Here is a 26,672-nt window from a genome sequence, read left to right as displayed (position 1 = left end):
TGAATGCAGGTAGTAAAGACCTTCTGAGACATTCATGACTCTGCTTTCAGAGACAAGACTACAGCATTGTGATTATGTTTGTTCTTTATATTGGTGTAGTGTACAAGGAAAGTATGAGGCCTTCAGGATAGCGTTGTATGTAAGCACTTTTAATCCTTATTTTTGCAGTTGATTCACTAATTCAATGAGTTTCATCTTGCTAGATGTTTGGTTTAAGGGGGAGAGTTCATTATAGGAACTTGAGCTACGAGAACATACAACAGGATTTGCATGGCTTGTTGTGGGATGAAGCTGCTCTTGCACAGCTATATTCTCTTTTATTTCTCTTAATCCTGTCTGCTACTCTAGACAATGATTGCTTTCCAGCAAAAAATTCTCAACTTGATCAAGTGTTTTAGAAGGCAATGGCATTTATTTTCAAACTCTGAGAGGACAACTGTATGTGGAGCAGACTACATGCTGATGGCGTTACAACTGTCAATGGCTGAAGTCAATAAACAGGTTAGCATTCCTGCAGTATGATCTTGGTACTTAGTATGTCTCAAATGTGGTTCACTTACTGGGATTTTTCTTGGTACCTGCTTAAAATGTCTGTTTGGTCACTTCAGTGTAACTTCAAATGTAACAAGGCATTGGAATTCGTGTGATTAAGCACACTGTTGATTTAGTACTTGAAGAAGGACCACAAGACCAGATGCAAGAATGGAAGTGTTTTAAGTATTTAATGTTAAATACTAGTACTTTTCCTGATCATGTTTATTACCATTAAGTGTTTCTTATGTGTTGTAGATCAGAGTAGAACTGTGGCATTTGGGATGCATAGTAATAAATCGAGTGGTGTGAAGTCTATTTCTTTAGTGAAAACTGGAAAACTTGCTGCAGTTACAAAACTATTTATTGTATGCATTCTGAAGTCTAATTGGATTAGAAGGACCTAAGCTGAAGATGTTTAACAGGCATATAGATCAAAGAGCAGGGTGTAGATTAAAATGAGGAGTGTAGTTGTGAAATAGGTGGATGTAAGTAGAAGCAGTAAGGAAACAAGAGAGTTCAGGGGAAAGAGGAAGTGCTGGTGAGGAAGTGGTAGCATTATCAATGTTATGCTACAGTGTAACTGTACTAACAGGAATAAAAGCTTGCTTCTTTTTTGGCCATGACATGTTTTCCCAGATTACTGTTTGAAGCAAGGTAATACATCTATATTTACTGTCTCTGGGATGTAGATGCCTACCATGCTGAAAATCATTTCTGCAAATAAATCACTATTAACATACAGTTAATATCTCTTTTGTTATGAGTAAAATTCAATATAGATACCTGGTGTTTTAAAGATCAGGAACAAATAACTGCATATAGCATCATTGAACTGTAAAGGCACAGCACTGGAAGAACTTCAGCTCTAAGTATGCCTTTTTAAAAATAATAAATATTTACATAACTTTTTAAAAAAGATAAATATATACAACTCATTTCAAAGTTATTTTTAAACCATGCTGAATGCAAAACATGATTATTATTGCTTCCCCCCCTCTTGTTCTATTAGCATCATGGAGATTTCACAGTATCACTTGGTGATGTCTTGGAAACTTGGAACTATTTGTTACATGACAAACTGGGATTATCATATGAAAACATGCAAGAACCTGAAAATTATGCTGATGTAAAAAAAGCCTATCATGCCTTCTTAGCAAGGAGCAGTATGTTAGATTTAATAGACATACATCAGAAGTGCTGTGATCTCGGGCTGATATCTGAAGATGGAAGTATAGATCCTGTAAGTATTTTGTTTGTTTGATACTGTTTTGATGTGTTTATGATTCCAGTTATGAATGTATGACATGTCTAAATATACACAGGAGCTCTTAATTTGAAAGTTACTTTGCTCTTCTTCTGGAGAAGCAGATGAGTTCAGTAAACTTTTAAAGAGATCTTAATCTATTGTCCTATTGGACAAGGAGGGTCTGACAGCTCTTCTGAAAGTATATTGCACTTTGCCAGACATGGAACTGAAAAATGAACTTCAGAGTTTTGATAAGACTGAAACAAAGCTTACTGAACAGAACCAAAGACTTTTTAGATCACCAAGTCCAACCATTACCTAACTTTGCATTTTTTTCATTCCTGTTTTCGTGGGGAGAGTCGAGAACTTGGATTGATTAATTAGCTCTTCATAAACATGACATAACTTACTAAATGTTCTCCAAGACATAAGCATCTTCTTTTAGTGCAAGTGTATTAACAACTAATTGAGATATATTTTCTAAGTTAATTTGAATGTTCCACCTCATTTCTCTGTTAAAACAGTTGTAAAGATCAAACCCAAAAGTAGGTTGTAAGGGCTGTGTTAACCTCAAAATACTGGCAAACTAATGATGGAATCATAGATTCATCAGGCTTTCATACCCCTTTTGCTTTTGACTCATCTTCATATTGAAGTTCCTTCCAATCTTTTTATTAAAGGTTCATCTGTTGGAATTTATTTCTGGCATAATGAATGTGCAAGAAAATAATGGTTCTGTTCTTTCTACTCCTCCTAAGCCAGTCAAAAGTCAGGGCCAGGAGAACGTGAAGGTAAAAATATTTCTTTTGTAATTTTCTGTATGCACTCAAGAGATTAAATATAACAGTATTAAAATGTCACTAAGTTAAAGAAACAAAATGTGTATTCAAACTTCAGTATAGGTAGACTACTATAGGAAGGACCAAATACAGAAATTTGTACTTTGGAAGACAATCTTTTTATGGCAGACACATTTAATCTACCTTGAAACACCAGGGAACTTTTTTTTTTCCTACAAAACTCAGTTAATGATTTGCCAAATGCTGTAGGGAGATGTGGTAAATGAACTTCTTCAATTTAATTTTTTTAGTCTTTATTCGTTATAAAGGGAAAGATCTGGATAGCTGCTGTAGTGGTAGCTGTAACACAGAAAACAAGGTTTGTTTGTCACAGCAGGGCATTGAGGACTTCCTGAGAATTCTGGATTCTTTCCTTTTATCTTTTCAAGCCTAAAACCAAGAACCTCAGGATACTGTATGCTTGAAATACTGGAGCTTCAGTCATTTCTAGACTTAGTTTTCTCATGATAAGAAACAACTTCAATTCAGTAATTGGACAGAACTAAAAATATTTCTGAACAAGAAAATATTTTCTGAAATAAGATTCTCCCCTAGACAGTGCTTCTACCACTGATGTAATTATTTTCTTGCTGTGTAGTAAAAATATCCTTTGCTCCTTTTTCCTCCTCTTAAATCTGTCTCTTCAGATTGTCATATACATGTTTGATTGTAATTATTTTAAATTTTTTTTCTGCTTGTGTTTTTCTTGTATTCATCTTCTTGAATCAGAAGACCTGCCACAGAAAATACAGGTGTTACCATTATCTTTCCTTTTGCTGATTGCCTCTTTTTGGTCTTGTCTTTGAGGAAAAAAATGTAGATTCTTTAGGTCTGGGAGTTTTGTTTTAACAGGGTCCAGAACAGTGCTGCAATATAAGAAGTTAAAATGTTTTGGTTTTTAATTGGTTATGTGGATGTAACTGGGTCACCATTTATGAATGGTGGATTTTTTTGTGATTGAGAATCCCTGCGAGTCATGGGGAAAAAAATTACTGGAGCTGGCATAGAGCTGGTGAAGGACAAATCCTCACATGGGTCAGTAATGTTATTCCTTTTCTATCCTAAGGGAGAAACTATTACCTGAAGAAGTTTGTGTAGATATTGATTGCCAGTTTTTAGTAGGTAGTGAATACTGACTCTCAAATACTTTGTGAATATTCAGTACAGTATATGTAACTTTAACATATTAATTGTGCTTGTATGGTCAATATTTTCACAATATCAGTATATAAATCACATTTTGAAATCATGCAATGTGAAATTCTTACTCTTCCAAAAATCTTATCAGTATGTACATAATTAGCCTTTTAAAAAAGAAACATAATTTAGCAGCATGACCAGTTTATGTGATGCTTTCTTGTACAGGTGGCAATCCTGGCAAAGAAGTGCATTTGCTCATATTTAAGCCTGTTGGTGAATTCTAAGGATGATCTGGCATTGGCTCATATTCTAAATGTACCTGACAGAGGACTTGATAGAGAAGCCTTCACTAACCTAAAACATGCCTCACAAGAGAGAAAAATGTCAATTTTCCTGGTATGTGTGTCAAATGAAACTTACTGTATATCAAAGGCAATGAAATAGATCTATAAATATGAAATACTGTTTTAATGTCATATGCAAGACTGACATTTGTAAGCCAAGACAAATACCACCATAAACACTGGGACTTCCCAAGTGCCACTCCTTCCTCTACAGGGAGATAACGCTTCCCATTCTTCGCCTACTTCAGCATGGGGTCCCTCCTGTATAGGATCTTATACATATGGTAGTTCTTCGCTAACTGCTCTTGTTTGGGTCCTTTCTGCAAGGTGCAGCCCTTCAGGGGCAGACTGCCTTGGTGTGGGGTCCTCATGAAGTCACAAGTCCTTTGAACAAACCTGCTCTAGCTTGGCCTCCTTTCTCCACTGGTCTCTTCTCTAGCTGCTGCTATGTATCAGTTTTCACCCCTGTCAGTGGTTGACTCAATGGATCTGAATATTTCTTCTCTAGATGGCAACATCCTTTATCCGAACAGTAGAACTTGGAGGAAGAGGCTGTGCATCTTCATTATTTGGTCCTTTAAAAGCCCATGTAAAGGGACTTGCAAACTTTGTAAACTTTATTGACAAACTGCAGGAAATCATTGGTGAAATCTTAAACCCAAGGTAATAGAATTTAAGTTCTTTTTGTCTTGTTAAGCACCTGATGTATTGTTTTCTGATTGTGTATGTGTCTCAAGGAAGGGGAATGAAAGAAAATAATAATTAATGTAAGTGCTATTAGGAAAATGCAAATATTTGAAAAACAGTTGGGGTAAACTTCACAGGTTTTTGAGGTCACACTTTGTATTGAATTTAATCAAATCTATATATGGTTACTTTCTTAGTTGTAAACTTCCAAAGATTTCAACCTTGCAGGTGTGGTAAGTATATAAATGCATACATGCTTTATTTCTTGCTCATTGTTGCTTTGGTATTCCTTATTAAAAGGAGTATTGATGCTAACAAATGGAGTAGGTTATTCAGCCTTTAATTTATTTCTAACTATGTCAGTGAAGCACAGGAGTTATCCCTTAGGAAGGGTCTGGTGAAGTCAGCGATTCTAAATGTTTTTGAAGACCTGAGGCCTCTCTTTTGGGCAGGCTTAAAAATGGGGCTTTAGAGAGAAGTTTGAGTGTAACACAGGCCTTTGAATTGGTGTAAGTGCTGCCATTAGTACAGAAAGAGAAGCAATTTTCTTAAGCATTATAGAATTTAGCAATATTTAAATTACTGCTCAGGTAATTTTGAAGCTGAAAGTGAGAAGTATTTCTGAATCTGTTTTGCAGTTTTTGTTTTACTTTTTAATATTGCTGCTTCTTTCATTTCAACATCCTGGAGACCATAGCCTCTGTGCTGGTAAATTTTTTTTTTAATTCAAGTTCTAATGTATAGGGGTTTTTTTAAAAATTTAAATCGTATCTACTATTGTACATTGATAAGAATGAGAAATGGAAAACATTATTGTGCATGAAATTACTTTTTAGGGTACAAAGATCACTTTTTCACATACACACAGTTAAGCAGCGTGTAACAAAATGCTATGTCTTGTTAATTACCCGTTTGGTTAAGGCATGTGGGGAAAAAAATTACAGTAGGCTGGCAATTATCAGTTTCTAATAGGTGAAATTTTCTGGAGCTTGGAAATTCTTTTGGCATTCAGCTATTTATTCTGTTGCTTTCTCTGCTGTACACCTGGTATACCACTTTTGGTACATAGTCTCTCCACTTGGATTCCAGAGTGTTCATTAGATGGCATGCATACACTTGCTCACTGACCAAGAATGAAAGCTAGCTATACTGTGGTGTTCCCAGAGTCTCTGGTACTATGTACAGGCTTTATAACTTCCTAATGTGAAATACTACTATTGTTTTTGTAGATACATCTACAAGACTTACAGAACTATACCAGTCAGCGGGCTGTCTTTGTCAGGATCTTCATTAGTATATTAAAATTCTCAAATATTGTAGGACTAATACTTTTCTTAACTCTTTGCAAGCCATGTGAGTGAGGACTATTGATTTATGCCCTGCATCTGATTGGATGTTTATTATGAATTCCTGAAGATGCAGTTTTACATAAGGAACTTCTCTAGGTATTTCAATCCTGTAATTTAAAAAGAAGAGGGAAGACAAAAAGAGGCAGCAGTGCAGGAAAAGTTTCACTTGCTTAGTCTTTAGAAGTCTGCTGAGAAAGCTAAGAGCAAACTAGATGTAGACTCTGATGTAGAGATTAACCAAACTGTGAACTTCAGGTCACAGTGTTTGTTGTGCCACAAGAAAAATGCAGTATTTTTGTTTGTTTACTTAATGAACAGAAGTTTGTTTCAGTTTCATCTTGTTACAGTGAAGACCTTAGGAAACTTGCATAAATTACAAAACAGCCAAGTAAATATCAGATCATTGTGGAACACATGTTGAAAAGAGACTTCTTTTAATTTGTCTGAGTCAAGTTCCTTTGCTTTGGAAACCTAATAAATGAAGTTGTTAGACAGGGATAGGATGTGCTGAAGAATATTTTGAGCATAGTAGGAGATAGAGTGCAGCCAAGTATCTGCTACCCTATGGAGAATAATAAAAATGTTTTTCATCCCCAAGTCATTTGGCTAAGAAAGTGAACAGTAGATGAGATGAGGAAAAGGGAAGCTGTCAGAGTGGAAACTTAGTGAAACTACTGTTGATTCAAATATGGCACAAAGCATAAGCAGACCTGAAAGTAGGAGAAATGGAAAGATGTAGTGAGCTTTAGTAGTTTCAAGGTGCGTTCTCTGAGCAGAAAGTAGTACTTTCAAGTTCTCTTCTAATCTCCAGTCTAAGATCAGAAGAAATCTCTAATCTTTCAAGAATCGGTAGCATTGAACACTTGGTATTGTTCTAGGAGGCTCCTCCAATCCTCAAACTTTACAGATTATGTACAGTGTTTATGCCGTAAATAAAGAGCTTGTATGTTTGACTTCCATCTGTTTCTTGACAAGAAACTCCAACATTGTATTTGTCAATGAAGTGGGTGATTATTATACACCTGAGAATATGGAAACTCTCTTCTGTTGGTACAAATGAAAAAATGTGATATTCATCCATTACTCTGGAATTCTTCTAAGTCTGGCAATAATGCTCCTCGTATCTGAGAAGTACTTTCTTATTCCAGGTCTGGAGTGATTTTTTTCAGGTTTGCAAACGATGGAAAGGCATTTATCTTATTGCTCGCTGTACTTTTTGGCTCGTATAGATATGTGTATATGCATATATATGTTTTAGACCTCTGTACTGGTTGCGTAGGGCAGCAAAGTTGATGGGCAGTGAATTCTTGAATTGAGCCCTGACTTCTCTGCAGGCCACTAGGTGACAGTATTGCACAGCTCACGTTGGTAGCTCCTTCGATGTGCGCTTTGCTGTATTGTTTCCCTCAGCACACTTACCCAGTGTGATGCTTGGGAACGAGCTTCCATTTCAGCCCCGTGAGTTGTCTTCCACAGTCAGTTGTAGAAGTTACACGCACACGACCAAATCTAGTTGTATATTAGTGCGTTGAGCTTTTCCTGGGCAGGGAAAATGCTGTCTCTTATGTGCTGCCTTTTGTGAAGCTGTGACTGCATCTGGAGTTGCAGTAGCATTTGAGAAAGTGTAAGAGGTTTTATCTGGTCTTGTGATGAAAGTTTTGCATTAATTGGATAGCATTCATTGAGCCTTGGAGCTTTGTGTTCTAAAGTTTCTGAAAAGCTATGCAAGTGTGTGCAAAACATGATGTCGAGGACTCCTTAAAGTTAGGATCACAGAATCCTTTGAGTTGGAAGGAAAATCAGGAGGCTTTTGGTCCAATATGTGGTCAAAGCGTGTTCAGTTATAGAGTTAGCCTAGATTAACCAGGGCCTTGTCTAGTCAACCTTCATATGCTCACCATCCTTGGAGATTTTCAGTCTTCCTCTCGGCAACCTGTTCTACTGCTTGAGTGTCCTAATGGCGAAAAGTTGTTTTATTTGCCTTACATCAAGATGGGATCTCCCTTGTTCCATTTTATGCCTGTTGTCTCTTTTCTTTCCATTAACTCTCTACATAAGGAGCCCAGCTCCATCTTCTTGATTACTTCCTTGTAGGTCTTGGAAAGCTGTTACGAGATTCCCCTGAAGTCTTCTCTGGCCTGAACAAACTGTTCCCTTAGCTGCCTCTCAGAGGGCATGCTTCCCTAACCATCTTGGCAATCCCCTGCTGCATTTTCTCTAGTTTATCAGGATCTTTCCTGGACCTGGGGGCCCAAAACTGGATGCAGGATTCTAAATTTGGTCCAACAAGCACTGATTAGAGAGGGATAATCACATTCCTCAGACTACTGGCTACGCTACTGTTGATGCAGCCAAGGATACTGTTGGCTTTCTTTGCTGCCAAGGCACACTCCTGGCTCACGGTTAGCTTGCTGAACATGCACCAAGACCCGTAGGTTCTTTTTACATAGTGCTGCTCTCCAGCCTGTATTGTTGTAAAGACTTACCTCTTTCTGAGGCTTTGCATGTCCTATTGAATTTCACGTGATTCATGTGAGCCCATTTCTTCTAAATATCTCTGCCTATAGAGTTTTCTTGCATGAGATTCCATGTACCAGTTCACTGAATAAACTGAAGTCTGCTTTCCTAAAGCCCCAGTCTATACTGTGCAATTTACTTTCCACACCTTCCCTAGGATCTTGAACTGTAGTACTTACTGATTGATGCATTAGAGGCTACCATTCATATTTTTCATGTTTGTTTCTTTTTTTTTCCTTTCCACATTCCTTAGTAATGCTCCCTTGTTAGTGACTAGCAGACTTATATGGGGCTACACACATGTGTCACTCATTCAATACATCTGACACCCTCTAGAAAGCTTGACTACTACCATCCCATTTTTTTGTTGGAGTAGTAACAAGATGCCCTGTAAGAACCAGACTTCGATACAAAGCTGATGAGAGTTGCTTTCATAATATTTTGCCTGTTTCCTCGTGTGTGTTGTGTTGTCTGTAACAGACTGTCGCCGCAATTCGAAGTGCCTCGTGTGTCCAATAGAGGAGCACCTCCATACCACTAAGCTGCTTCTGCATATTGAGGGCATTTCTCAATCTTGTCTTTCCGAAACAGCTTGTATTCATCCTTCATAGCACTTCGGCAGTCAGACTCTCCTACCATGTCTGGTTATTACAATGAATTTGTAGTTTTGAAGCCGTGAGGAGCTTATATGCCTTAAAACTTGTGTTTTACTGGATAAACCTTGTCATGCTGTTTCAGAGTATTTGCTATGTGCCACTTTTCAGTAAAGCACTGAGAAGACACTCATCTTAGTTTCTCATCTCAGGGCATTATTGAAATGAAGATGTTGGTGTTTAAATATTTACAATGGAAGTTAGTGACTATGCTGTGATTCTACTACATTTAATTGTGCTTATGACATTTAATTGTGCTCTTGATTTCTGAAGACATAGAAAATTGTCAGAAAGGCTTGTGTAAGAAAAGGATTATAAGGAAAAAGAAGTAATATAATTTTAAGCCAGATTCTTTAAAAGTTATCCCTGAAAATGCTTGCTGCTTCAAAGGCTTACATGCTTTAATGTAAATTTGAAGTAAATTATCCGCTTTACCTACAAATTTAACTTTATAGTGGATATATATACTTTAATATGGTTATCTTGATTTTGACTTAATGTTGAGAACATTTTAAAATATTTTAAGAGGACATTTTAAAAATAAGCCAAATTGTGGTTTCAGTTGGATTTGCAAGAAAATAGAAACCCTTGTTTGAAAACATAAGACATCACAGCTGAAATATGGCATCTCAAATGCCTCAGTTGTACAGTACTGCATTTAATTTGCTGTCCCTTTCTTACTTTCCTAATTTAAGATGATGCTGCAGAATACACTGACCATTATGTCCTAGATATTGAAACTCAAGTGTAGTTCTTTAATTAAAAAGACACGGAGGTTGTGGTTCAGTATATACACTTCTGTATCAGTTCTGGACTGAGAACTGTTACACCATCATGCAGATATCAAACTACTCGTTCAGCTGTTTCCATGGCGTTTCTTTAATCCATGTTGAAGAAGCAATTTTAACAGCGCTCTGCCTGTAATTCCACTTATGATATCTTTCAGTAAATTGTAGGGAAGTGATTAAGTCTTGTGATGGTTTAAATGTTCCCCCCCCACACTTTAGAAATCACCTAGACTAGACTCAGTCTGCTCTGGAAATACAAATGAAGCTTATATTTACATCTGACACAATATACAAGCAGATATTTACAGTGCATACAGTTATATACAGAAATATACAAGGTAAAAGGTAATACAGAAACAGAACTCCCCTCCCAGAAACCTGAGTCCCCAGGAGGGGCTCTCAACCACCCCTACCCCTCTCAACCTTACTCCAGTCCCAAGGAAGAATGGAGGTTTGGCCAGGGGGTTAGGAAGCAAAGTGGCTTAGCCAAAGAAATGAGCAGTGATGTTAGAAAGTAAGATGCAGCTCAGCCAGCAGCCCGAGTGAGAGGTGGTTATCTATGTTTTGTTTTATGTTGTTATATGTCTCAGCAAGCCTATGAGTGAAGTAGACATCACCATTGTTTTCCTTCCACAGCCTGTAATCTAGTTCTTTTCACCAAAACGTTCTAGCTTGCTTCAAACTAGCACATGTCTAGAGGGGACTACTAAGTAGAATGTATTACGGTGGGACAATGGAACTGTGGCATGGACTATATATGGCTGCTCATGCAGAATCTTTTGAGAAGGATGCTTGTTTAATTTTACAGTAACTTACTCACTAAATTTGAGCATTGCTTCGTATGGAGAATACCCAACATTAATCTTTGTCAGATCAGTTGCTGACAGAACACCAACGTAATTTTTTTTTGCCATAAATTCTTGGGACGGTACTAGATATTTTACCTGGCACTTCACGAGGAAGTGCTGCTGGTTTCTTCCACCAAGAAAATTTGGGCAATGCAGTGAAAGTGATAGAAGTGACTTGAGAGAATACTTAGCAATGGGATTAAAAAAAAAAAGTGCTTTTACTGTGGATTTGAGTAAAAATGCATGTGTCAATTGTTTGCAGTGGAATTTTTCACTATGAATGTTTGGATATATTTATTTATACAGAGACATTTATAGTCTAGATAAGTTCACTGTACTATTTTATTGTACATTTTCAAAAAATATATACATATAATTAGAAAAAAAACCTGGGTTTGCTTTAAAGGTACAGTTACTTTTCTATTAAGAATATTTGCACTTTGTATTGTTCCTTAGATAAATTCTGTCCCACTCTTCTATCCAGGTAGATGACATCCTGCTTCTTTCCATCTGAGAATAGGATTAGATTGCTTCATATAGTTCTGAATTGAAAAACCATGGGGAAAAAAAAGGTTCTGATCCCTTTCTAGCCCAAAATCTCTAGAAACTTATAATCTGTTTTAAGATATTTGTTGCCACTGTCCAAATTAACTGTTTATCATTTACTTTTTATCACTCTTGGAAAAGTTAAAATGAATGAACAAAATTTTGTCTTAGTAAAGAATGTATCAAAATTCTATTGTACTGTTTTTGGAACGGGCCTTAAGAATCTCTTCTCCTTATCAGGTTTTGAATATTGTCCACATCCTCAGTTCTTTGTTTTTTTCTTCTGTATTCTAATTCTAGCTTTCTTTTCTAATAAGAAAAATAAACTTTAAAAAATCCAGAAAATAAGTGCTTCTGCATTGCATTAACTTTGCATGCTATGGCCCCACTTCTGTAAGAAGAGGTCTTGCTGATATTATTTAGGGAAGAAGAGGAGCTTCTCTGTGATAATCGTGATAGGAGCAAATCAGATAAGGTTTGCAATCACTTTCTTATAAATGAGTTACCTCAATGTAAGAAATAGACAGTTTGATAAGAAAAATGAGATACAAATAGGTAGGATTGAGATATTGATGATTCAAGGCAAGAGGGTTCAAGGAAGCACAAGGTCTGAGAACTTTTCATAGAAACAATCAGTGAGATAGGATTTATCAATGCCTAGTTTACAGATAGGTTTGCATTGTAGTTTTGTGTCTAGTTGTTTGATTTTTGTTTATCTTTTAAAACTGTCATTGGCCTCAGCGCTTCTAAAACAACATTTTAAACATGTTGTTGATTTAATCTTCATGTAGTCATCTAATTTTTCTGTGCATAGTTCAAGTGAGATGAATCCTGTCTGAACTGTGTACTCCTCTTTGAGTGCTGGTTCATACTGAAGACAGTAAGCCATCCCTCCTTTTTGTTTAAAATGTTTGGGAGATCTTTAATTAAAAACAAAGTTAACTGAACATTGTCTCTAAAACTGAACACTCAGAGGCTGCTACTGAAAGCTTAGTTCATAGAATCATAGAATCAACCAGGTTGGAAGAGACCTCCAAGATCATCCAGTCCAACCTAGCACCCAGCCCTATCCAATCAACTAGACCATGGCACTAAGTGCCTCATCCAGTCTTTTCTTGAAGACCCCCAGGGACAGTGCCTCCAGTTGCCTGAGATGCATGCATTAACACATGTTGTAAATGGGACTAGTTGAAATCTGAGTTTGGGATAAAATGCCATGAGGCAAATTAAAAAGTTATGAAATATTTATTAATATACACAAAATAATTCCCACAAACTTGTTTACAGCTATCCACACAAGTTCTTGGATGCGGTTAGCAGAGCTATTTCACAGAACGTCTATGTACAATGGAATTTTGACTGATGTGCTAGTTTGAAGCAGGCTAGAATGTTTCAGTGCAAAGAACTAGATGATAGGCTGTGAAAGGAAAACAGTGGTGATGTCTCCTTCCCTCCGAGTCTTGCTGAAGGAGAAGAAAGTAAACATTAGATAACACTCTCGCCATTTTGACTTCACTTTCGGGCTGGGCTTTGTTGAGCTGCATCTCCCCAACCTCATCTGCCACTAACCTTGCTCCTTAACCTCTTGGCTGAACCTCTATTCTTCCTTAGGACTGGGGTAAGGTTGAGAGGGGGGAAGGTGCAGGGGTGGTTGAGAGCCCCTCCTGGGGACTCAGGTTTCTGGGAGGGGAGTTGTGTTTCTGTATTACCTTTTCATTTGTATATTTCTGTATATAACTGTATATACTGTAAATATCTGCTTGTATATTGTGCTAGCTGTAAATAAATAGCTTCATTTATATTCCCAGAGATGGCTGAGTCTAGTTTGGGTACTTCTAAAGTGTGGGGGGGCGGAGTACACCTAAACCACCACAACTAATTTCAGAAGATGTCTTTGATAGAGAGTCCTGCCGCTTAATTCGCCGCTTGTGAGGCTGATTAAAATCCTTTAGCAAGTTGAACAAAGAATGGAGAATACTCACTGGTCCTAATGTCCGTGGCCCAAAAACATAGGCAGGAAAATATTCAACAGAAGTCCTGTAGCAACTCCACGTGGGCCACAAAGTGGAATTAGCTGCTGGCTGAGGTGGCTTGAGGTGGCTGAGGCGACGGGCGGACAAGTGGCAGATCAGCGAGGAATGAACGAGCACGCCAGACCCTTTTCCCTGTTCACCCCCATTTATAGGGTAATGGCTGAGGCCAATGGTCTCATTGACCACACAATCACCTCTGGCAATCACCCAAGTAGACACAGAAATGGAAGAACCCATAGGCTGTTGTCTTCCATAGAATGGGGCCACATATGCCTACCAAGGGACAGGGCTGCGGTCCCCATGAAACCCCTCACAGGCAAAGAAACTAAGTTGCCTGGGTTTCTCTTGTCCTGTGTTCCCACCTCTGGCTGCAATGCAGACAGGCAGGTAAATAAAACTGGACATGCTTAAGCTCATTTTTATGTCCTTTAGGACTATTCACCACAACACAGTGCTTAGGTTTGCAGTCACCTGCTTTCCTCTCTCCCCCACAAACACAAAAATAAACAAAACCACAAACCCCAACTACAACTCCCTCCTACAAACCAAAAAGGCATCGTTTTTTATCACCACATTTCATTTTATCATGTTTTTGTTTAATCCTATTAATGCTAATTAACAATGAAATGCTACTAGTGAATCCAAAGTAGCTCAGGTAACTTGACTGCTTTTACTAAAATTGTTACACTTATTGTTGAATTATAGTTCTATTTTACAGTTTCAAAACTGACAGATGTGGTCAGTTAAGACTTTATGTAGTAAGCTTGGAAATATTTGTGAGGTGGATTCAATATTTTATAACTACATTCAAGGGTAAAAACCAAACCCTACAATGTAACTTACTTTGTTATATCATATCCTGGTGTAAAATGACATAAGCTATGGCACAGTGCTTCAGTACTAATCCAGACCCATTAGATCAGCATTTTATGTCTTGACCTGTTATATAATTTCTAGTTGAAGTATGAATAAACTTTTCCTTTTCTTTGATTCAGTTAATACTGTGTGTATCTGAGGGGACCTGGAACTTTTTCCTGGAAAAGAAGCAGCAAAACAGGGAGAAAAAGAGATTAAATGAACTCTACTTCAAATAGCAAATGTCCTTAGTTGGCATTAGGTAGTAGAAACAAGAAAATAAACATAGAACATGTTTTGTGGTTATTTTTTTTCCTTTCAGTAAAAAACTACATGAGAGTTGAGTCCTATACAGAGCATTGCATTTAAATTAAGCACATGATTATTATCTGATTTTTTAACTGATGCCCAGTGCTACACGTGTAATACTTTTTCTTCCAACATGCATACTTGAATATGTATGGAAATTATAATGATGTAGATAACTTAAAGATAAACAGAAAGATCTGAACCTGGCTTGCAAAGGCAACTTCAGTCAATCCCTTCACCTGTTTGTTTGTCTTGGATTTCTAGGTTCAGCACAGTATTTTTCTCATTTGAGGATATTATTTTGGCAAGTGCCTGTTTAGGGCTGAGGCAAATAAAGAAGTTTGGCAAGATGCATCTGGAGCCTTGGCTGCAGTTTATGTATGCATCTCTGAGGCAAAACTTTTCTTTGGTAGCATTTTTGTCTTGCCTCTTGACAAATTGCACAGGGTGATTTTTTTTTTTTTTTGTTTTGTTTTATTTTGTTTTGTTTCTCACCCCTGAACTTTTCCTTCCCTTGTGGTTATACTGAATTGTAGGTTTTGGAGCAGAGATAGACTAGCAAATTTTTCTTTCTTTTAAAAAATTGTCTGTTATTACCCTTTCTAAGACCAAGATGGTTCTCAACCTGTGTGCAGAGAGACTCCATGCTGTTATTTTTTTTTTTAAGTGTATAAATTGTGTTTAAATCTCTGCAAAGCACAAGTTTTTCTATTTAACCAAGCCTGCAAACCAAATGTGAATTGAATAAGCTTTTACAGATAGCAGTCAAAGATGATAATTGTGTGCCTATACTTGATTTTGACTGGGGAAGGTGGGGGGGAGTTTCAAGTTAGCTTCAGGTTTTCAGTTACTTACAGGAGTCTTTTTCAGCCAGAACAAGCTAAAACAATAAGTTCTTTGGCCCGATTCCCTCCCTGTATTTTAACAGAGAACAATATAAACAAACTAGTTTTTCTCTGACTCAATTCCTATTCTTGCCTAGCTCTGCCTATTTTATACAAATGTTGACATTTTCATTTGATGGAGGATCTCCTGACTAGAATTGTAAAATTAATCTTCAGAACTTAATGTGCACAAAATATACCTTGCAAATTGAAAGAAATGTATTCCTTTAGGGCAAGTAGGCAGGAGCATGGAGGAAGATGAGAAATTAATCATCTTCCCTCTCGCCTCTGCCACTTAAAGTACTCAAGCCACTGCCATTGCTTTGAGTTTTCAGCAGAGCTGTGAAATACATCATCATAGATACATCTACACTCCACCATAGGTACCAATAACAGCTCATGAGATCAGGGTGTGCAAATACATATATGGAGTAATTTTGTTATATTTGCTGATGTCTGAGCTATATAGACTTATGTTTTAGTGGTACTCAACTTGCTGCATTTCTGCTTTGGTTTGGACTATAAACCTAGCTCTTAGGGAGAAAAAAAGCTTTGGTACTCCTGCTGTTAAAGGTGGGATTTAACATTCTACAGATCTTTTAAATTTGTCTGTCCTGTCAAATTATTAGATGTTGTGGGAAAGTGGCTAGTATTTCTTAAAGTCTGGGAAAAGAAATTGCAGGTTAATTGGGAAGTGAAGATGAATTAAGGCAACTCAGTGAAGCAGATTGACTGCTAACAAAGAGTTCTTAGAGCAGGAATTCAGAATTAACAAAATTGCTCTTTTTGCTACTCTTTGCTTGTTTTATAAAGCCTATATTAGGAAAAAAAACCATCAGGAAATCACTCTCATAACTGAACTTAGCATTGCAAGCATATCTAGATTTAGTGAATTTTGGTTTTGTTCAAAAATGTCATGACTGGAAGCTGGGATTGTGGTGGTATTTTTTTACTTGTTTTCACTTTTTGAGTTACTACTTCCACCGCAGAATCTGTTACTCTAAAGGTATGAAATATGTACAACTTCAAAAGAAGGGTCCACAAGCACAGGATCTTGACTACAATTGGAAATAAACACACGCCTTGTAAGAACAGAGAAAAACATTGAGTGCTGTCTCACTCTCAAATTGCAGTTCAGGGTTGATATGGAGGAGGTAATTAATGCAAGATGATATTTTTCCAAAATTAATATTATTTATTTTAGTACTCAGGAGTCTTGACCCTGATCACTAGTTTTAATACTAATTGGTTCTTGGTCATGGAAATATTATACAAAGGAATAACTAGATCTAGAAATAACTAGCAAAAATATATAAATATTCCTTGAACTGGAAGAGAAAGTTCCTGCAGTCCTTTTATGTAAGTGATGTTCAGCAATAGATAAACAATTGCTTGGTGGTGTGAGTGGAATCTTGATTATAATCAACTTCATCAGTCTTGATAGTGAGTTCATGTTCTGAGGCTACTACTGGAAAAGTAATGATAAAGTTTGCAAACAGTATGTGACTTAAAGCTCTGATAAGAGTTGCATTATGAGGTAGGAGGGCTGCCTGTTTCTTGTAATGCTTTATTTGCTCCATCTCAAACAATGGTAAAACATAGTTTTTGACTTAATATTTTATGTAGGTACTGGATAAAACTATTATACTTTTAACTTATCTCCATTAAAATAATCAAGACATGCTTTGTCTCTGTACAGCTTTTCATAATCTCTGAGATAAGATCTGTGATGCTCTAGATAACTTGCTGAATCTGCTTCATAGCTGTAGTTCATAGTAGTGCCTTATGGTTAGTACTTCCTGCCTTCATACCTCCTATATGCTTGAAAAATGAGCATTTAATTCCTCACACTTGGAGTTCTAGATCACACTTGGAATACAATCACAGTTATAATAAATTCTGTTATTTTGCTGATTTATAGCAACATTGTTCAGGTGGAAAGATGCATTTTTAAATGGCCAGTGGAAATTTTGTAATTGTAACTGCTTTTTCTCATTCACCAGGAAAATCAAAGCATGTTGTCACATGATCCTCAGTCACTTGTGATTCTTCAAGAAATGATATTTGTTTATTTATTGAATTGATTTTTTTTTTTGATACTTCAGGATAATGCAGCCTTGTACATTTGCCTTTTTATATAATGTGGATCTTGCAGGTCTGAGGGATCAAGACATGGCATCACACTCTCAATAATGCCTTTTGGAGCATCATCTGTACAACTGCAACTGTTAATCACTCAGTTTCACTGGGGAGAGATCTGATAGTTGTGATCCTGCAAGTACTCTGTCATGCATACAGTGTAGACAGTTCAAAGTGTAGTACCACAAAATGAAATAGCCAGAGTAACACAATTTGGGTGCACTCACCCATGCCTTCTTATCCTTTTATAAGAAGGACTGACCTACAATGCTTATATCACATTTAATAATTAATATTTTTCATGCCAAACTGTGTGGACATTTCATAATTAAGTTCTTTTCTGTAGGCATTTTTGATAGTTGATGAAAAGAGATAAGTAGCATATACCTTCATGGCAAACAACGATGTCCATCTAGTCTTATTACTATCTAAATCTGATGGAAAGCAGAACAATAATTTGAAGCACTTTTGTGATAGGCAAAACACTCAAAAATCAAATAGGCTGTTAAATTGGAATGCTTGTTCCTGTGAACATTGTGTGTTTGTGTAATAGCTGAGGGCAAAACTGTAGCTTTAAAGAAAGTATATTCCCTCAGACTTTTATGGAGAACTGAGTTTTGTGTTGCAGCTTTGAGTATTACTAAATGCTGAATTCATTACCTTTTCTTACAATCTTTTTATTTTTTAGCAAGCTATTATGTTGGACACTACTTCTATACTGCTGTTTGATTTAAAAGATCAAAGCTGTTCTCTGAAGAGTTTTGGTTAAATGTGTGGAGTGGCTATGTTCAACAGTAATAGGTATACTAAAGCACTGCCAAGATTAATGTGGAGATGACCCTGTGCCTATTTTCAGAATCGCGGGAGGGCGAATTCTGTCAACAGTGAAGATGCATTTGATAAAAGGCCGAAGCAATGGGGATCCTTTCTGTAAGGCAGTAGAGGAAGTTGTAGAAGATTTGGATTTGAAGATTAAAAATATTATCGATTCACAACAGGAAGTCTTGACTGCCAGCACTGCTGGAGTCAGTCCAGCACGGGTAATGGGAGTTCTTTTGTTCTTCTTACTACTTAGCTTTACAAGAAAGCAAATGTCTTTTGCCTGTTTTGTTTCTTTTTTGTTTTGTAAAGGACTCTATATAGAGTATTATCTTTCCATAACAATACAAATTATTGTCATTTCCTCTACACTGTGATTTTAAACTTGTTGAAAGATTTATACCTGAAGATTACAGAATGGATTAGAAAAAGCTCATTTACTTCTTACCTCAAAATTGTAGACAAAACACTCTTCAAAACTTTATTTATGCAGTTGTTCTAGATGTAAATATTTATAACTGTTAAGTTTGCTACTAATTTTAAGGCAGTAAAGCTAGAACAAATTTCCAAACCAGAAGTGCCTCAGGAAAATGGAATTAAGATTTGAGATGTATCAGTAATTTTGGTTAAAATGCCCTGGTTATAATAGGCTCAGCATCAAATACTTCTGAGGATAGAGTTTAATATGAAAGAAGCTCAATCCAGATGTGGAAATATTGGTGAACTATGGAGTCAGAGATAATTACAGTAATTGCAAGAGGTAATGTGCAAAATTTGGACCAAACATTGCCAGCAAGTGGAATAAATGTTGGGAATTCTTGATTTCAAAGTTGTTTTTTTTCAATGGTAGCAAATAATTGAGGGAAGGACTGTGCAAAATGTCTGCCTCTGCTGTTGTGGTAATGCTGTTTTGAAGTTGGTGTGGGGCATTTATTTTGTTGGTGTAAATAAAATTTGTGTGAAGGTTGGGTGATGAATGTATATTACTGATAATTCTTAAATATGTGACACTTTCACAGAGGTGAGGTGTGGAAAGTTGAGCTTGGACTTATGTTAAGAGTCTGATGTCAAAATGTATATTTTAGTGGTTGTGGTAAAATATTTTACTAAGCATGTAGAGGCCAGGTTGATATTAAAAATTAAGCAAAATAAACCATAAGTTTAAAAAGAAGAAGTTGCATAGAAGGATAACAGATGTATTATTCCATTAGATCTCGGTATAGCGAAGATTATGACTCTGCTGTTTCATGTAAAGCTTATTTTTAAAATTGTGTTTTGTTTTTGAGGTGTAGTTTTTGGTTTTGGGTGTGGTGGGTTTTGGGTGGCTGCAAGGGAGATCGTTAGGGTTTTTTTTTTTTAATAGAATCAGCATTTGAGAGTTTATAACTTTTCAGAGATGTTGTTCTGTATTATGAATAAGTTCTTGTTTTAGTAGGATCTTATGTTTTTCATATGTAAGCGATTGAATAATTTCTTTGAGTTGAAAAAAAAAATACTGTCTTAACTATGGAGCTGAAAATATCTCCACTAGTTCTTTTGAAGGCTGCTTCCTCATCAAATTTACCTGAAAAGACTTAGTTAGAAAAATATTTGGTTTTGCCCCCTGGTAAACCAGTTTTCTCTTGTTGCTTAGTTTTCCTGCAAATAAACAAGAATTTAGAGCTCCAGGAAAACGTATTACTTTCTGCAGCCAGAAGCAGTACTTGAGCTTGTTCAGGCAACTAATTGACAGCATCCACTGGGGGGACTGTCCTGAAGGACAAAAGAATTGAGGAAGGCTTGGCATACGTCAGCAGGATGGGAGAGGTCCCTGGCACTGGTGAGGCCATGCCTTGAGTACTGTGGTTTTGGGCATGCAGTATAAGAGACATTGAGGTGACGGAGGAGGTCCAGGGAAGAGCAATGAAGATGGTGAAGGGTATGGAGAATAAGTCTTATGAGGAGTGGCTGAGTGAGCTGTGGCAGGGAGACCTCCATGCTCTCTGCAACTACTTGAAAGGAGGTTCTAGAGAGGTGGGTGATGTTTTCTCCTTACAAGTCACAGCTGATAAGACAGGAGGACATAGCATCAAGTTATGCCAGAGAAGGTTTAAGTTACATAATAGGAAAAACTTCTATACTGAAAAGATTATCAATGACTGGAACAAATTGCCCAGGGAAGTGGTTGAATACATCCCTGGATGTATTTAAAAGCAGTGTAGATATGGTGCTTGAGGATATGATGTAGTAGTGGCTCTGATAGAATTAAGTAATGGTTGGTCTTGGCAGTCTTAAAGGGCTTTTCCTACCATGGTGATTCTATAAGTGTGTTGAAGCCTCCTTGAGTGACTATTAAGAGTTGTGATTAATTTCTTGAGGGGAAAATTACTACTTTTAATGGACTCTTAACCAGAATAGTCCTGACTAGCTGATGGTCACTACATCTGAAAGTCTGGTCAACTGTTCTCCTGAAAAACTAATTTGAGTTATGATTTTAAGGTTACTAATTAGAAAGATTCCCATGGTAAGGATTGCTGTCTTGGCTAAAGTTCTTGTGCCTTGGGCAATAGGATTTTAGTCCATGGTTAGTACACTATGTCACTGTTGTAGCACATGAGATTTCTGAAGGTCAGCTTTGTGGTTGTTAGGAGATTATGGTGTATTCTTCATGCATAAAGTTGGGGGAGGTTCGTTGGTTTGTGTTTTCTTTGTGTATAATCAGCCAAGATGATGCCAAATTCAGACAAATTTATTGTGACACACATGACATTTTATAAAAATCTATGGTGTTGTGATGTAATGACTGAAGAGGTTCAGAATAATTTTTGAGGAAATTAAATGGTACTGAAATAGGCCAATTCTGTACAAGTAACAACCATTTCTGTAATTGCTATTTCTAGCTATTGATTATAACTTATAGTAACCGACTGACATCTGTTGCTATGGTTTCTTGAAAGCTACATACACTAATTGGTGTAAAATAGAGAAATAGAATTTGATCTTTACAAGACTATATTTAAAAGCAGTTAGCTGATTAGATAAATGTAGTACATTGCTTTTCCTGCCCTTCTGAACAAAGTCAGGCTATACAATGCTTCTCTGTGTTGGTAAACAGAAAGCCTATGCTTTTAAAAATCTACTACTGTGTATTAAGCACTAAATCTCTCTATGGAACTCCTAGTACTTTTAAAGAAAAGTATAGCAAACTTGCAATTCTTGCAATCCCATAGTGGCTATGGAGTTCTACATCTGTAGTGCTGACTGTACTACTGAGCACTTCCAGATGTGGATTATTATTTTCTTTAAGGAATTCTTTATTCTTGTGGAAAATCATGAGGAATTCATCTTGTTCCAAACAACAGATTGTGCCAAGAACCTCTATTGTCAAATTTTGATGGAAATCTCACTTTTAACCAACTGCTTTAGCAGATTCAGTTAGAGGAGTTGAACTTCACCAGAATGTGTTTGTGTGCACCACAGTACTCAAATTGGTTGTGAGAAAATATATGTTAATTTCTGTTCATGGCTTCATCAGATTTGTTTATTTATCTGTGACTTGCTCATCAGTGTATACCTCCAGCTGGCACTGTGACTTGCTCATCAGTATATACCTCCAGCTGGCAGTGATCTAAACTCTACTAATTGCATGGGATGAGGAAGAAATTTTCCTATGTTCAGGTTCTGTGTAAATGTTCACTGTGAAAGGGAAGAGGGGGCTCTCTCAAATTGTGCTGATATGAGTTGCTTTTGAACATGATCTATTGGTCTGGCTTTTTGACTGTTCCTGTTGTATGTTATTGTCATTTACTTTCAGCCAAAACTGCATTCCATAAATCATGGCACTGTGTATTGTGGCAGAGATACTGTAAAGGTCTTACTAGTTCTTCTGGATGAAGAAACTGTCAATCCTCCTACGCACAATAAAGCAGACTTATTATATGAGGATGAAAGCTTTAACTTGCTTGGAATGACCTCTGTTTTAACACTTTTCAAGTGAGTACTAGAATGTTTGTGTTTGTACTGGGTTTGCTTTTAAGGATAAGTGGCTAACAGACCATTGGTATTACTTGCACAAAGCAAATAATGCTTTGTATAGTCTCTGGTGAGGTTAGGTGTAAAGGAATAGCATTTTTAGAACAGTCTCGAGACCTCAAAACACTTCTACTTCCTCGTTCACATTTTCTGTATCTTTAAGATACTTTGACAATACAGAGCTTTTGAACTAGTGTGTTTCTGGGCTGCACAAAACCTATGCAGAAATGTCTTTTGCAACACACCTAAGCACTAATTTTTAAGTTTAGTACTTCTAAGATCAAATGATGTCTCTTTAGTAGCTAATCAATTTACTGTTAAATTTGAAGATGCCTCTTTTGTCTATCTCTGACATGAAACTTTTTAAAAATTATATTCTGTTTTCTTTTCACATACTAATTATTGACACACAAACTTTAAAGAGTTAAGTAGTTTTTGTATCATGAGATCGACCAGTCAGGATAGTATTGCATGAAGATTTATTAGCACGATCTGTAGATAATGGCATACATCTAGTGTAGAAAGTTGCTTTTGGAGAAGAATAAAATCAAAAAAGAGAGAGGAAAGAGAACTCTCTGGTGGCCTGCTGGGAAGTAAAGCAGCCAGAGTTCCCAGACAAGCATCTTCAAAAGTGCAGTGATTGATTCCCTCAATAGTTCTTTTTCCAGAGTAAGTAAATTGTCTTTATAAGGATCTTTTTAAGATCCTTATTGGTTGTCCTTGCTTGTGGTGCATTAGTGGTAACTGAAGCATGTTGATCAAGACAGAGGTTGTGTGGCCTGTTGCTTATTAAGTTTCATGAATACATGTAGGTTTTTTCAGTTCCCTAACATAAAAGAATGAAAATGGTAAGGAAAATGGTGAAGGGTGTGCTTTTTATGCTGGTGGTAGGTACTTTTTTGACATGAAAGCCCACCATAGCACCATTGTCAGAGTTCAAAGGTTCTAATAGATTTACTGTTTGCCTTTTTGTGAAAGGAACAGGCATATTCTGATAAAACAGAAAAAATAAAAGCTGCACTAATGAGAATTCTATATAAACAAGGAGTTTTTAATGTAAAAGACAGTTTCTAACCACATATTATCAAATATTTCTTTAATTTCTCAATAGTTGTAGCTATAAACTTGTTTCATTATGTAACAAGCTTAAAATAAAAGACTGAAATTAGAGCTCTTGGTCCATTACTTCAGATTCAGGAAAATTGACCTACATTACTTTTTAAAAGGTTTTATTAATTTAATAACTCTCATTGTGGCTGTACTTTTATCAGAAGGAGCTTAATCATATTTAGGTTAATGCTCTATGTGAATGGAATCAAGGCCCACCTGAGTTCTTCTGAAATAAACACTGTTACTGCTGAGAACTAGAAATCTTAATCATTTACATAAATACACATATGTAGCTCTTCAATTTGAAATGGCCTTTAAAACACTTATTTCTGAATAGGAGTGCTCACTGAGTTCTTAATTTCACTTACCTCATTCAGTTTTTGATCTGAATTAATTTTCTTGAGTATTTTCTAAAAGTATAAGACATTTGTTTGACTTAATCTTGTAGATGTAAGCAGGTACTGCTGTCTGGGAATTCACATTGTAATCTAGGCAGTTCTTGTCTTTTAGTAATTCTTAGTGGTTAGTTTGCTTTAGATTTTACTTTCAAGTGTTTTTTGTTGGGTTGTTTTTTCTTTATTGTGTTGGCGGGTTTTTTGCTTGGTTGTTTTTTGTTGTGGATTTTCTTGTTGGTGCTTTTTAGTATTGGCTGTTTCCTTAATTTTTTTTTTTAGAAGTAATTTATTCCAAGTACTGAATTTATGATCCTAAATAATTGTTTCAAGAATAAAAATTTGGCCAAATTGAAAAACTTGCAGTTAACACCTGTTCTCAATTTTCATCAGATGTTTGTTTTGCATTTGCACCCTAGCAGCTTGATTGTAAGCTCTAGTTGCTTTATGAATGCTGAACACCTTGTTATCATATGAGATAGTAGCTAAGGTGTCACTGATTTGTATCAATGTTCAGGCAACTCTTATGGTACAACATGTTTATTAATGCTCAAGTGTTAAATATGCCTAGAACAGTTTACAAGATAAATAGTAATAGCTTTGACAGTACAGTTTTCAGAGTCTTTATTGCTAAGCTGGTTTGAAGCTGCACTCTGATCTTAAAGGTCTCTTCTAAGTGGAATGATTCTCTGATTCTGTATATGAGATTGTTTGTTACCTCATATGGTAGCTATTGGTTTATGATATTTGATCACATGGAAGTAGTTGGACGTGGCACTTGGTGCCATGGTCTAGCCTTGAGCTCTGTGGTAAAGGGTTGGACTTGATCATCTATGAGGTCTCTTCCAACCTTGGTGATACTCTAATAGTTATTCTGAGATTTTTCTCACTATGCTTTCTGTTATTTCTAGAGATTTTATTACTGACCAATCTCAAAATATGTTTAAAGCTTGTGAGCAGTGTTGTCGAGGCTTTGGCCAGTTTGAGAGTGTAGTCAGTTTTCAGAGGAAGACTGAGATTAAATGAGATCACCTCTTTCAAAATTCCAGTATTTCAAGAATTTCACTTCCTTTGTTTTGCTGCTAACAAATGTCTATTTCAATTAGATTTATTTCTCTACACTGAAATCCTACTACTGAGAAGCAGCTGTTGTACTTAGGTTTTTTGTTTGCTTTCTTAATTAAACACATTTCCATTGCAATTTGTGAAATGCATGCATATTTGGGAACTGACACTGAAAATGTTTGCTGTTTGTTAGAACATACTAAGATGATGTTTTTCTTAATCTGCCCTTTAATACATTCATCAAATACTTTCCTTCTGTTAGCAACTCGTTTCAATTTTGTGCAATGTAATCTTTGTAGGTGTGTATTACAGAATTTCAGATTTCTCTTGCTGCATTCAGTGATATTGAAAATGAAGTGATTCTGATATATTATTTATGGTTTACAGTTAAATTATCTTGGATCAAATATTTTTGCAGTAAGGTTTCTCCTTTTCCTGGTTTTTTGCAGGTTTAACAGCTAGTCAGAGTTTAGGACAACCTTTTGTTTGCTGCAGTAATTTCCATCAGCTACCTATTTTAAAGGCAATCAGTATTACTTGGTTCCCTCCTTGCTCTTCAAAATTTTCTTCCCCTTAAGGAATACTCTTTTCAATCTGGTATACAGAATGACTAATGCCTTGAAAATCCATTTTCGTGGACATTGAACCTAAAGAGTCATCAGTTGTTGGAATAGTGGAATGCTGAGAATTTTGTCATTGTGGGTTACAAAGAGGACTTATGAGCCAGAAGAACAGTATAGACTGGAGCATGCCGAAGCTACGTATTTTGACAATTTAAATAGCAGAAACATTGCAAGGTCCTGCAGAAATTTTGCAACACAGACAAATCGAAATAAGTTAAATAATGAGCTAAATTAAATGAATTTTATTTATGGAATACTTGAATGAAATGAGCTAAATAAAGTAAATGAGCTATTTTTGAAGAAACTGTCCTCATATGCACACTGGCCTGCCATAAGCATAAGCAGAAAAGTAATTATTTACAGATGCACAGATTAGTTGTTATTTCAAGACCAAAAAAATCCTCTTATGCATCAATTTTTTGCATTATATGCATCCATTTTTTCATTGTTGTGTAACTATTCACATGCTGAAATATAGGAGGGTGGAAGCACTTGGAGTACTTCTGTTGAAAAGTTTGTAAATACAAGGAAAATTATTCTAGATGTCAACCAGATGCTCTTCAATGGTGGCTTTGTAACCCATCACCAGCATTACAAAGAGCAATATTGTGGCTGCGGAATATTGTAAAGATACTGCAAAGTGATACCAGAAATTAGAACTGTAGGTTTGTTTTCATTATGCTGTCTTCAGTTGCCATAGTACATGTGGTTACTTAGGAAGGATAGTAACAGAGTAAAGCTTGGAGATGAAAGATACCTGCTGCCTTGTTCCTGAGGAACGTGGTATGGGTAATTATTTTTTCTTAACAATTTGCTTTTACATGCCCTAAATAATTCTTAACTCTTTTTAATGTAGATCTCCAGCACAATCTAATGGATCTTCTCCAAAACCTCTTAGACAACGTATTCAGAAGTCTGTGGATGAAAAAAAATTCAAGGTA

At 36.3% G+C, this 26,672-nt stretch overlaps 1 protein-coding gene across 5 annotated transcripts in view; it reads left to right on the top strand.

Annotated features, from left to right (window-relative positions):
* PARPBP (PARP1 binding protein) overlaps positions 1–26,672 on the top strand; it is a 38,687-nt gene that overhangs the window by 1,034 nt on the left and 10,981 nt on the right. For 2 of the 5 annotated variants that reach the window (XM_064155447.1, XM_064155446.1), the window contains exons 2-9: positions 349–501; positions 1,544–1,774; positions 2,461–2,571; positions 3,985–4,155; positions 4,612–4,766; positions 18,568–18,751; positions 22,324–22,502; positions 26,588–26,669. In XM_064155447.1, coding sequence (XP_064011517.1) covers positions 352–501; positions 1,544–1,774; positions 2,461–2,571; positions 3,985–4,155; positions 4,612–4,766; positions 18,568–18,751; positions 22,324–22,502; positions 26,588–26,669 — 1,263 coding nt within the window. In that variant the 5' untranslated portion in view covers positions 349–351. The remainder of the gene's footprint in view (positions 1–348; positions 502–1,543; positions 1,775–2,460; positions 2,572–3,984; positions 4,156–4,611; positions 4,767–18,567; positions 18,752–22,323; positions 22,503–26,587; positions 26,670–26,672) is intronic. The other 3 variants (XM_064155449.1, XM_064155450.1, XM_064155451.1) reach the window with 3 other exon arrangements.

The sequence above is a fragment of the Pogoniulus pusillus genome, chromosome 15 (assembly GCF_015220805.1).
Source record: "Pogoniulus pusillus isolate bPogPus1 chromosome 15, bPogPus1.pri, whole genome shotgun sequence".
Classification (NCBI taxonomy): Eukaryota; Metazoa; Chordata; class Aves; order Piciformes; family Lybiidae; genus Pogoniulus; species Pogoniulus pusillus.
Note: the sequence above shows the minus strand (reverse complement) of the source record. Positions and strands in the feature narration are given on the sequence as shown.